The sequence below is a fragment of the Buceros rhinoceros genome, unplaced genomic scaffold (genome assembly GCF_000710305.1).
Source record: "Buceros rhinoceros silvestris isolate BGI_N320 unplaced genomic scaffold, ASM71030v1 scaffold18562, whole genome shotgun sequence".
Taxonomy (NCBI): domain Eukaryota; kingdom Metazoa; phylum Chordata; class Aves; order Bucerotiformes; family Bucerotidae; genus Buceros; species Buceros rhinoceros.
Window position 1 is genome coordinate 59,478 of NW_010397366.1, and position 11,568 is coordinate 71,045.

Genomic DNA, 11,568 nt, shown 5'->3' on the forward strand with positions numbered 1-11,568 from the left:
CTGCTGAACATGGCAGCGGTCCCAGTGTCACTGCTGCCTGCACGGTCCCTCGTACGCACTGACAGAATGAACAACCACAGGGAGATCAGCAAGCGTGGAGGCACAGAGTGTCACCCACCCCACGGACGAGGCGAGAAGCAGCAGCAGTGTCTGGCAGCAGTGGCTGTGGGAACAGGCCTCGAAGGAACTGCTCCTTTTCCTACCCAAAGCCTCCCCACTCCCACATAGCCCAGAAGGAAACAGAAGAGGACTGAGACAAGCAGGTGAGGTGCTGGTCTGTGGCGGCAGAGGCACAGACTGGAAAACCCAGCGTCTAACCACAGAGTTCCTGAGCAGCGTGACACGGCGGGTGGAAGCAGCCTGAGACCAGCGGGGAACAAAACAGGAAGGAGATGCTACAGCGCGAGCAGGTAAGGCTTTGTTTCTGGAAGAAGGAAACAAGTGCGAGGAAAGCATCCAGACATCTGACGCGTAACTGGTACGGACCCTCAGGCTGCCAGAGGAGCTCGGCCCCAGGCAGGATATCAGAGCCTGTGGTGACTCTGGGGACACCCTGGAAGGTGCTGTACGCGAGTCCGTCGGCTTTAAGACAACACTAAGCAGCTGTTTCAAAAGTGATGTGAGAAGCAGCTTTAGAGAGCGCTCTTTCCAATCCGATTCCATCTACAAACCTCTCCCCTGACACTTACATATTCATCCTCTCCAGCGGCCAGGTCTGTCTGGACATGCTGTCGGACAGGTTTCCACGGGCGCACACGCTTACTCATCTCTCCCTCCCGCTTGCAGCGCTCTGCCGCAGCCGCTCTCCCCCTCCCAGCAGGACATCCTCTGCGCCCGTCACCCCGGCAGCGGCAGCGCTCCTCGGAGCAGCACACCTGACCTGCACCACAGCTCTCCAGCGCAGCGTCCGGAGGGGACCGACACCAGCCAGCCTCTACCCTCTGAGTTTCTGTTCCAAAACAAGAAGGGGTTTAGATCCATAGAAAAAAGAGCAATGTCAATATTAGCGACTTGTTTAACTGCTTTTGACTAATGTATTTTTTTAATTAAGTTTATTCAGTAGGATCATGTAATTTAGTGAGACTACAGTTACACCCAAATTAACGCTCACTTTCAAACTAACCAGAATACGAACACTGAGATTTCCCGTAAGCTCCAGACGCTTTAAAATCACCAGATCAAGACAGTGACCCACATTTTACTCTTAAGTTACTCACGCTCTTTAACAGCTTCCTAGACACGTGCTTCCCACTTGAACGAGTAAACAGCCTTGCAACATATATTTCGCCTCGTGTGCACACCAAAAAAGTTAAAATGCCCTAACAGAGGGCTAAGAAACAGATCCTACACCTGGACCAAGTACGAAAATCATTGCGAACATGAGACAAGGCTGGTACCAAGGTAGATTTATGCCCGTTTCACAGGAAGCAATTTCTGCTGTTCCTGGAGTGTTCCTCCAGATAACGAAACACATTTCAAATGATCCTAAAACCATTTTGTACCAGTGTGGGAAGTGGGGGAACGATTCAGTTGCACTGGTGGCCAGTAGCCAGTACAAAGCGACCAAAAAGGAGAGTCCTCTTGTACTCTTTGTTTTCTCAGTTTGGGGCATGAAAAGGACAAGTTCATGAACCTTCACCATCTGGATTTCAGATTTCCTGCTTATTCCGCATCGCATTTCAACTCGTCTGGTTATTGGGTCAGTCTCTCCCTGGGTTAAGACATGATGTGATGAGCAAGGACCAGTGGAACAGCACAGTCTCTTCTTTCAAGTCGCCTACAAGTGCCCTTCTTAGAGATGAATAAGAGAAGTATTTCCCAGCACCTTTCAGGAGTTACTACCCCACTCCTCAGAGGGAGGGGAGGAACTAGGGCATGTTAATAAATATGAAAATAAATTATACACTTCTCCCACCAAAAACCAGTCCTAGGCTATTAACATCTGTCTGTGTTTGGATGCAGACACCTAAGAGGTGAAGTACCTGTGCGTCACGTTCAGGCAGCACATTTAAACACGGTAGGAGACGTCCGTCCCACACAAGTTTTACCTTCTCAGGATGCTCCTCTTGAGATCTAATTCTACAGTACCACGTTCTGACTCATGTAGTTCCCTTTAAATGGTCATAAGACACTACTGGATTACAAACCAGACCCAAAAATTCAGTGCTCTGGTACCTGTCAGCCCTTCAGGGAACAGATGGCTGCATGGAAAACCCTTAATACCACACATGGATTCCTCTCAAGTTTGAGTACGAAAAACCAAGACGGTGTAAATACAGATACGCTCTCTGTGTCATAAAAGGCACATTTAGGCAGTTTTAAATGCGCTGAATATTTTGTTTCCAGTGTTAAAAATAAATCGTTTCAATGAAAACAGTATCTGCAGGAGGTCAGTTTAATCCTCAGTGGGCCGCAGGAGCCGCTGTGGAGGTGACAGATGAGGTCACTCCTCTGCTGATCCGATATTCTTATAAAGATATAAAACCTCTGCAGAGCGGCCTCAGAACAGGCAGTACAAAGCAGTCTGCAGAATACAACCGTTCTGTCGGTTACTCGGTACTTTTGGGTTTATTCTTCTGTTGACGCAGCTGCCATGGCTGGTTTCATGCCCTCGCGCGTTGACTTCAGCTCCTCCAGTTCCGTGTTCAGTTTGCTGATCACCCACTCCAGGGCGTCCCGACCCTGCCGGGAAAACACCGGATTTAGAATCAGGACAGACACACCACCGCTGCTCACGTTTTTATCATTTTTCCTCTGTCAGACATGAGATTTTTTTTAAATTGATTTCACGCCCTGTGTAGTTTGGTACCAGATTATCCTGATAATCTGTTAGCATCTTCTTGTGGAAGCTGCGCTGCAAAGGCATCTGCTGAGCCCGTAAGCAAGAAGTAAATGCAATATTGGTGCGAGCTCCCAGTAGAGTGCCCAGGCGAAAATCCCTACGGAGGAGCGTGGCTGGCTTTGCTGTTTGCTGCTGCCGCCTCCCAAAGAATGTCAGCAAATCTATGGCCAAGTCTAGATGCTGTTCTCAGATTCATTAACCAAGTTCTACAGACAGGTTTTGGGAAGATCCAGGACAAAGGAAGTCTTCCAAGTGCTCTTTGAAGTAGCAGCTAACTGATTTGATACCTAACAAGAGTTCCGAGTTGGACTCGCGCCAAGTTCCGCGTTCACACTCGGCAGCTTTCCCGCACGTTTTCTGTCAAGGTACGGTCTTTCTCCGCTCGGCTCTCAGAACGGGAGTGCCTCGAAGCCAGGCACTGACAGCCAACGCCTTCGTAAGAGCTGGGGGATCCGGCAAAACCAGCACGTCAACAACGTTTTCCTTAAGAAGACCCTGCAGCAGCTGCACCCCAGTGAGCACAAGATGAGCACGCGGCCAGTCGCACCGTGAAGCCAAGGACATGAAGAGGAGCTCTTTAACTGAACAGAAGTGCAAGACTTCAGAGCTCCACCGTCTCGGAACGACAGCCTTTGCCAAAACATGCAGTCGGGATCAGACCAGGAAGACACCTGGCCTTTTTCCAAAGAGAAGCCAAGAGACATTCACCTCTGTTGCCCTATAAAGAACGAGAAGTGCAAACAGTGGAGAGCAGGAACTGGGAGCCCCGCGGCTCTAGCCAAGTCTAGAGGAGTTCTGGAGATAAAGGGTCTGAGCCCAAACAGTCTAAGTCTTCATGAGAGCTGGTGTCAGTGTCCCAGCCCTCTGCAGAGATGGAGGGCAAGGGGGGGCGAGCAGCTCTCCACACACACGGAGTTGTTCTGAACCCCCACGTACTATTTTTGTTACGGGCATTATAGGTGGTAAAGTGAACAAAAACCTCTTGAAGTGTCCAGAAGCTGCTGTTGTCCTTTATAAACCACTAAGCATGAGCAAGAATCTGCATAAAAAGCTTTGAAAACATTTTTGAAAAGGTCAAAACAAACCCCAGATACTCCTGAAGAATTTTTTTGGAGGCTAGAAACGTTACCAGAAACATGAAAAGCCCAGTTCCAGGCTGCAAAGTGTAACCTTTTAAAAGAAATTAAATTTGACTACGAATTAGAGCGTATTTATCCCAAGACTAAGTTCAGTGAAGGGCTGACTCTGGGTCTCTTCAGGTGTTTTAGGTTACAGGGACTCACAGAATGATCCCTAATTGCTCTCTCTGTGTTGGCAGGCAGTCCTTAACCTAAGAAAAATCATCCACGTTTCAGCCCTTGGCCAGAGCTCAGAAAGGGGGATTCAGCCCCACCCCAAATCACCTCAAGAATTAGTAGCTTGAACTTAGCTTAAGATTTGCCTTTAAAAAATACCAACAACAATTAAGAACACGTGATTTCAACTGTCCAGTTGAAGTACGGGTTGCAAAAAAAAAAAGCCCATAAAAGAACACGATTTAACTTCTGAGTTCCTTCCACGTGAGCACCGCATCGACCACGCTTCAGCCGGTGGCAGCTTCCACCCGCCCTTCGTCCTGTGCGAGACCTGGGGTCACCCGCAAGGCGGGAGAAAAGCAGCCGGCCCGGAGCAGGGTGCACAGCCGCACGTTGTACGTGGCTGTGGAGCGCTCCGTAAGGGACGCAGCGGGGGGAGAGAGGGGGAATCATCTTTCAGCAAGCACGTATTCGGGTATTTGAAAGTCAGGTTAGAGTGTCCTCTCTTAGAGAATGGAGTAAGGCAACAACGGCACAAAGACTTGTCAGGAAGTCAAACACCTCTGATGCAGAAAATGCTCAGTAGAAAAACACTGAGATTCTCTGCAGGCCCTGACTATGAAACTACCAAGTCGTAGCGTTTTAGTTGATGTATTTGTTGACAGGATAAAATAAAATAGAAAAAAAAAATCTGTGACATTGAACTGCAGCACCAAGGTATTTCCCTCAGCTTTTGAGACTACGGAGGTCTGTGCGTTTCCCCCCCTGCACTCGCTCTGTGCTGTATTCTGCAGCTGAGAGTAACCCGTCATCTTGCCAAGGGAGATTTCAGGAGTATTCTCTGCAGGAAATTAAATCTTGAGATGCCAAAGCCTCCAAGTACTGTCGAGCTACCCAGTTACCAAACAAAAGATCTGACAGAGGACTGATGCGTGAAGTTTTCGTAGGGTAAACCAAATTCTGTAACACATCATTAAGCAAGCGAAGCATGCACGGTACAGCAGGCTTTATCGGCCGCGTTAGCAGGAGGATGCGTCTGGCAGACCGAATGCTGCGGATGAAGATTTATTGGTAGACTGATAAATGCTGAGCCTCTGTAGCTGGTGTTTTCCAGAAAAAGCAGCCATAAAAGCTTAGTGGAATGAAAATGTAAAAGCAAACGCTGATGGCGTACGCTGATCTGTGAGTAAGCGGTGTAAAAAAGCCTTACGGTCTCCCGCAGGAGAGGCAGCAGAACAGATTTTTTCTATTTTTGAGGAATCTTATTAGTTGAAGCATAAGCCAATACAGGAATGACAGAGACCAGCTACACCGCCTAGGGGAAGGAGACCAGTCTGCGCAGAGGTGCCCCAGGGACAAGTACACTCAGTTCTCTCAACCCTGAAGTCAGATTTTTTCACAGTCACATCGCTGAAGGGACACGTCACTACCAAAGTGAGGGTAAGACCAATGAAAAGCACCAACAGCCTGGCATTCTGACAGCCTCAAGATCCGCACAGATTTCCACAGAAGTTTGCAGAAGGGCAACAATATTCCTCAGGCGTAAGCAAAGCAAATAGCTCGTCACCATGCGAAAGGTTACCCCTGTTAGACAATCTGTTTCAGAAATCGATTTTACATCTAAGAGCACAGTTCTATTTCATTTGGGTAACGCCAATTCCAGTCTTTAACCAATTTCTTAATTTCTTCAGGTGCTAGTTTGACAGAAATCCCAGAAACGAGGACCTGATCGAACACTTGGCGGAGGGACTCATGCCTACAGTCATGACCTACAGTCACCATTCCACCTTCAACTCACCAGCAATACTGTGTGGCACAAGACACAACTCCAGCGAGTTGGTTGTCCAGTGGCGTAGGGACGGTGAATTGATCCAGTCTAGATCTGACCTACTCTACTTTGTAACTACAGCATAATGAACGTGTCTGCCATTCCTGGGTCAATGCACATAAAACAGGCATGCAGGTTAACTCATGAAATTCACGTGACAACAATCCATGCACACATTTGCTAGAAAGCTGAAATGCTGTACCAAGAAGAAGAAGTCCGGCATTACCACTAGTTAGTACAAACTGTAGGTGTGGAGAACCGCTAGCTTAGGGCGCTCTCAGAATTTTGAATTATCCACTCAATAGCATCCCACCCCTAGAGTAACACAGAAAAGATTTTTCAAAACATGGCAAATGATTTTTTCTGTCATCATGAAAAAAAAGAAGTCATGCATCATCTGCCGCTTCTGCGTCAGGAGCGAAATCTCAATACTTACTTCCTCTGTCTTCAGAACAACAAAACATTTTTCAGCATTTAAGAGGGGTGCTGAGAACACAGAGGCACAGCGTGGCATGCGAGAGGAGCCGAGTGGGTTACTGGGCGCAAAGGGCTGGTAACAGCAAGTACAAATTCCTGCCAAGTTCAACATCTCTAATGACACAACACACAGGACAAGAAGGTGGTTTAGGTTTGCAGGAAGCTTGTGAGTCAGTGTGTTCCTTGAAAATGGCAGAACAGAAGAACAACCTTTAAAAGAAATTGAGCTTTCACGCAGGCAGCACCTGAAGAGGTACCAAGAAATGCTGCCACTCTCTCGGAGCTCAGCAGAGACATGTGAACGTGACGGGATGAGGAATTCAGCCCGCTCTGAAGGGTGACGGGTTGGTCCGGCCACTTCAGCTAGCTGGTGCTTTGCTACCTCCGAGTCAGCCTGAAGTCTGGCTGTGGCCCAGGGGCTGGACTTCTCTTTCAAGAATATATGCCCCACACAGACTTGTAAATGAATAGAATTGTAATTTATCTGAAATACGTTCCATTTATGACTTTCAAACAAACACAGACAGCACTCAGCTAGTTCGAGCTACCCTTCAGTGTGTAGAAATCACTCATCACTCCTTCCCCATCCCCTGATTTTCACCCGTTCGTTCTCTTCTCATTTTTGGAGAAGCACACACAAAGAGGAAAAGGAGGCTTCCTTCTCTCCGATCTAGCTGGTCAACACCTCCTATCAAGTTGGTTTACACTGCCTCGGTCAAGGAACATCTCTCACAAGGACAGAGGGCTGCCCAAAGCACGGGCCCCCTGGCATAGCACGAGTTCCCTGGGCCAGATTCCCACTGCGCTGAACCTCTCCAGGAACGCAGAGCACAGATTTCAGGTGCACTCTTGCTGCTGTTAGGCAGCAATGCCGATGCTTCTCTAGCAACCCCATTTCTTTCCCACCTTCCCTGGAGGAGGACAGGAGAAAGTGCCCGAGAATAAGCACTTCTGTAGCAACGCCTGTGCTGAAGCACAGCTCCACGGCTGCCAGCCAGGTAAAAAAAGCAAGCACAAGACAGAGGAGTCGGTGTAGCGTTACCTACAAAAGCCAGCACGGCTTCACCTCTTCAAAGAATGTGCCTCTGCTCACACTACCTTACTTTCAGCCCAAGGGAAGGAGACAGTTCAGTAACGGACAGGAACTGGAACGACTGACAAAGCACTGCGGAAAATATGCTGCCATTAACTGCTCAATCCAGATTATAAAGGCTGGAAGGGAAGTTATAGTCACTACTAGCACTAACTCCTGGAAACAGGAGGTTAGTGTTTAAGGAGCTTTGAAAGAATAGAAAACCAAACCCCAGCTAATACTATGTGTAACTGTAACACACACAGAGGTTTGTTTGCTCTGATGTGCAGTTCTAGTTGAAAACCAAATATTTGGTAGTGAAACCTTTCCACGTTTTTGGAAACTATATTCTAATTGATAAGGTGCTACAAAAAACATATCGGTTGAAACGGTGCACAAAGTTTAGAGATATTAACTACAGTATTCAGCACGCAGGATTGACAATTATGATATCAACAAAAAGCAGAGGGAGAAAACAAGGTAAAGACGTACCTTTCTGGCGTTAGAAGATATTGTGTTTGCCATTAAGCTTTCCAAATAACTGCTCAAGCTAATGCCCTTAACAGTAATAATTGCTTCTTGAGTTAGCACAGTTCTGTCAGAGAAGAAAGAAAAGTTAGTACCTAAACTGAACTGGACTAACATAAAGCCTTTGTCCTATGGACAAAGAAACACGTAAATATCCTGACTTACTGTTCAGGGTTTTCAGGATGAGGTGTGTAAACCAGTCTCTCATCAACAGACACCAAGTTTGTGAGAGTAATCTTAAAAAGAAGAAAAAGAGCTGAAATCCTCACTTCCTAGCTTTCACCCTTCTGTTACCAAGAGCACTCCTCAGCAGCAGAGCACTCAGTTTCATATCAGGGACAAGGCAGCGGCCACAGACTATAAACCCCAGAAACAGTCAGTACAAAGACCTATGAAGGGTGATGCTCCTTCTCCTGCCCTCAGTCTAGTGAAATCCATCTACGTTCCTATCCACAGGGTGAGGCACGCACAGCTTCCCAGTCGTTGTCTCCGAATGTGGAGTTTTATCCAATTTATGGCACACAATTCAGAGAGGCTTCTGAAGACCAGGAACCACCACCGTGCTATTTGGAGTGTAATTAATTAGGAAAATGTAGGAAATTCATACTCGGGAAAGACCATGCCTCTCGGACAGAGACAAGGCTCTCCTAGAGACAACTCTGCTTTAAACCTGATAGTTACAAGCTCCCAGGATACGAAAACAGAGCATGACACTTCATTTTGTGAGAAAAGGCCTTTCAAATTAAAACTTCTGGGATAAATGGCAGCGAAATGTAGAACAAGATATTCACCTAAAAGCCAAACTATTCTACATGCATTCTGAGAAATGATCTTACATTCAAAACATTAAATTAAATTACATTAAATACCTTGATCCCAAGGTATTTAAATCTCCCTATCTGTGGGAAGAAGAACAAAACAAAGAGCCAACTAAGATGGGGAGATTGCCGCCTCCTGGTGAAAGATGCCAACGCATTTCTAATATAAATGTTAAAAACAAACCATCTAATCTTCACAACTAATTACCAGAAATTTCTTAAGCTACCACTCACATTAGTTGAGCAAAGCTCCATCTTTTTTTCCACTGGATCTACCACAGAATGTTCCTCAATGTAAGTCAGAGTTCTGTTTGTTCCCAAGATCTGAAAGTGAAGAAATAAAAAAAAGTTAAGCACCAAAATTAAAAAAAAAGAAACCAAATGCTGGAACGCCCAAATGCCCAGTTCTCAGTGACCCCAAATAAATACAGCGTCATTCACGGATGCCAGAAGACTGTGATCAGGGCGAGACACACCCTGGCAGGGTGTGCCAGTCACCGGGCAGGACACAGACGCACGCTGTGGGTGTACTGGGGCCGACGGCGTACTCGGGCTGCCAGGTACGCCGATCACCGCTCCCGTGGCCTTTGTGGATGACGTTGCCTATGAACGGAGCTTTTACTTCCAGTTCAGCTCCAGTTCAGGTGACGACGCCGAGAGGCAGCACACTCGAAGGTAACGAGGCAGTAAGACTGTGGAGGTTACCGCTTTGACGATGCTGGGCAGCCCCCACTCCGTGCTGAGCAGGCGGTGGCTGTGCAGCCTCCCCTGGTTATCGAGGCTTCTGTCGAGGACGTCGACTCCCACCACGGACGGGTTCATTGGGTTGGGGTACTTCCTCATCGCAGCTTTGATCACTGTATCCCAGGGGTGGCTGTGGAAAGGAGATGACATTCATCACTTTTGTGTTTAAGGGCGAGTGTTCAAACAACGCTAAATCGGGGATGTGATACGTGTTGCTGTACGACCCCACAGCTCCCAAAAGTCCCTTCAGAATTCAGCAATGCTTGGGAAGGCAGAAAGAAAGTATTGATACACAATCAGGAAAAAAAATCCTTTCTCCAGAGCGACAAGAGGAATTATTAACCCAAAGCTGACACAAGAAACAAGGGCGAGGGGCAAGAGGCACGAATTGCTCCAAGTGACGTTCCAGTCAGCTGTGTAAAAGAACCGTAATGACAGGGTAGGTGTCCACGGAGGTTCTCAGATCTTGATCCACTGGAAACGCAACCTGACCCAACAGTTCAGTTAGCCCTGCTTGGAGACCGGGGCTGGATTAGATGACCTCCAGAAGTCCCCCCCAGTACAAACTCTTCTGAACTCTAAGCGTGCCAAGTAAATCAAAGCCTGTGTTTCTGCCTATAGCAAAAGAGCAAAGTGAAATGCAATTCCACTAAAAAAAGAGCAGGAAGTTCCAGTTAAAGACACAGATTTTCAGAGGGCAGATAGCTCGCTGCCTTAAGCCTGCACCTGTACTACTGCTTCCAGCAGCTTGGTAGCATGAATTACCAGATCTAGGGATACTCTTCCCAACACAGAACTGGTTTTATGATAACTGAAAAATAGAGCCCTCGATTCCTTCATCAGACGGCGAGCTGGAGGAGCGTTCCTTGTTACCTTCGGTGCTGTACATCACAAGCAGCAGAGCTACACACACTGAAAAGGTCAAATTGCTGTTAAGTGTCCTTGAGGGATTTTAAGAGTCAGAGGTCTGGTGAGGCACAACAGTATTTTATTAACCCACTCACACATGACACCCTCAGATGCAATCTGTTCCCACACACATCTCGTTGAGGATAAATGAAACTCAGTTTTGTGTGAGTTTCCCAGGTGACAGGTATTCATCTCACCCTCAGAAGTTACGCCGTACCCAAGCAGCCTTTACTAGCCTCTGCCCGTCGTTTCACATGAGGAGCTGCAGGTTACTAGTACCAGACTAACGACACTGTAACAAATTCAGTTGTGTTAATGAGTTAAAGGCACTTCAAACTGCACGGCTGCGATCTTTTGTAAATATTTTAAGAGTTATCACCCCCAGTGCTCTTCAGGTTTTGAGATTCTTAAGAGACCTTTAGCACTTGAGTTATCAGTGGCATTTTAATAGCCGTGTCCTCCACGTCAGCTCCCTGGCACAGTGTGTTACGTACCTGTTAGAATCACAGAATGGTTTCGGCTGGAAGAGACCTTTAAGCTCACCGAGTCCAACCGTTCCGCCAGCACTGCCAGGTCCCCACTGACCCCTGTCCCTCAGCACCACCTCGACACAAGGGCTGGGAAACCCCTCCAGGGATGGGGACTCCACCACTGCCCTGGGCAGCCTGGGACACGCCTGCACAACCCCAACGGGGAAGAAATTGTTCCTCAGGGCCAACCTCAACCTCCCCTGGCGCAACTTGAGGCTGTTTCCTCCTGTCCTGTCACTTGTTCCTGGGGAGAAAAGGCCGCCCCCCACCTCGCTGCAACCTCCTAGCCTGTTGTTCCCTCTTTACACAGAAATGGAAGGTGATCAGAACCAAGTTCAAAATGCAGAAAAGGACTGGCAGGAGGAGACCTCACTCAGCTGTCCCTTAATGGCTCTCTGCTGGGCATCTCTGAAGGGTACATGACGGGCAGGGTAAGATACAGTCGCTCTGTCCACACCTCTTGGAATAGCTCATCAAGTACATCATTCGTTTGAGATTTTTTTTTAATAGGGTTAAAGTTATTCC

The 11,568-nt window shown here is 47.5% G+C and overlaps 1 protein-coding gene across 1 annotated transcript; it reads right to left on the reverse strand.

Moving 5' to 3' along the window:
* Positions 1-2,568: 2,568 nt before the first annotated feature.
* SLMO1 (slowmo homolog 1 (Drosophila)) lies at positions 2,569-9,734 on the reverse strand (the record flags this gene model as incomplete). Its single annotated transcript, XM_010146233.1, has 5 exons — positions 2,569-2,682; positions 8,007-8,109; positions 8,208-8,278; positions 9,095-9,184; positions 9,566-9,734. Coding segments are annotated over 5 exons (547 nt in total), but the record flags the coding sequence as incomplete, so codon positions are not given.
* Positions 9,735-11,568: the final 1,834 nt, after the last annotated feature.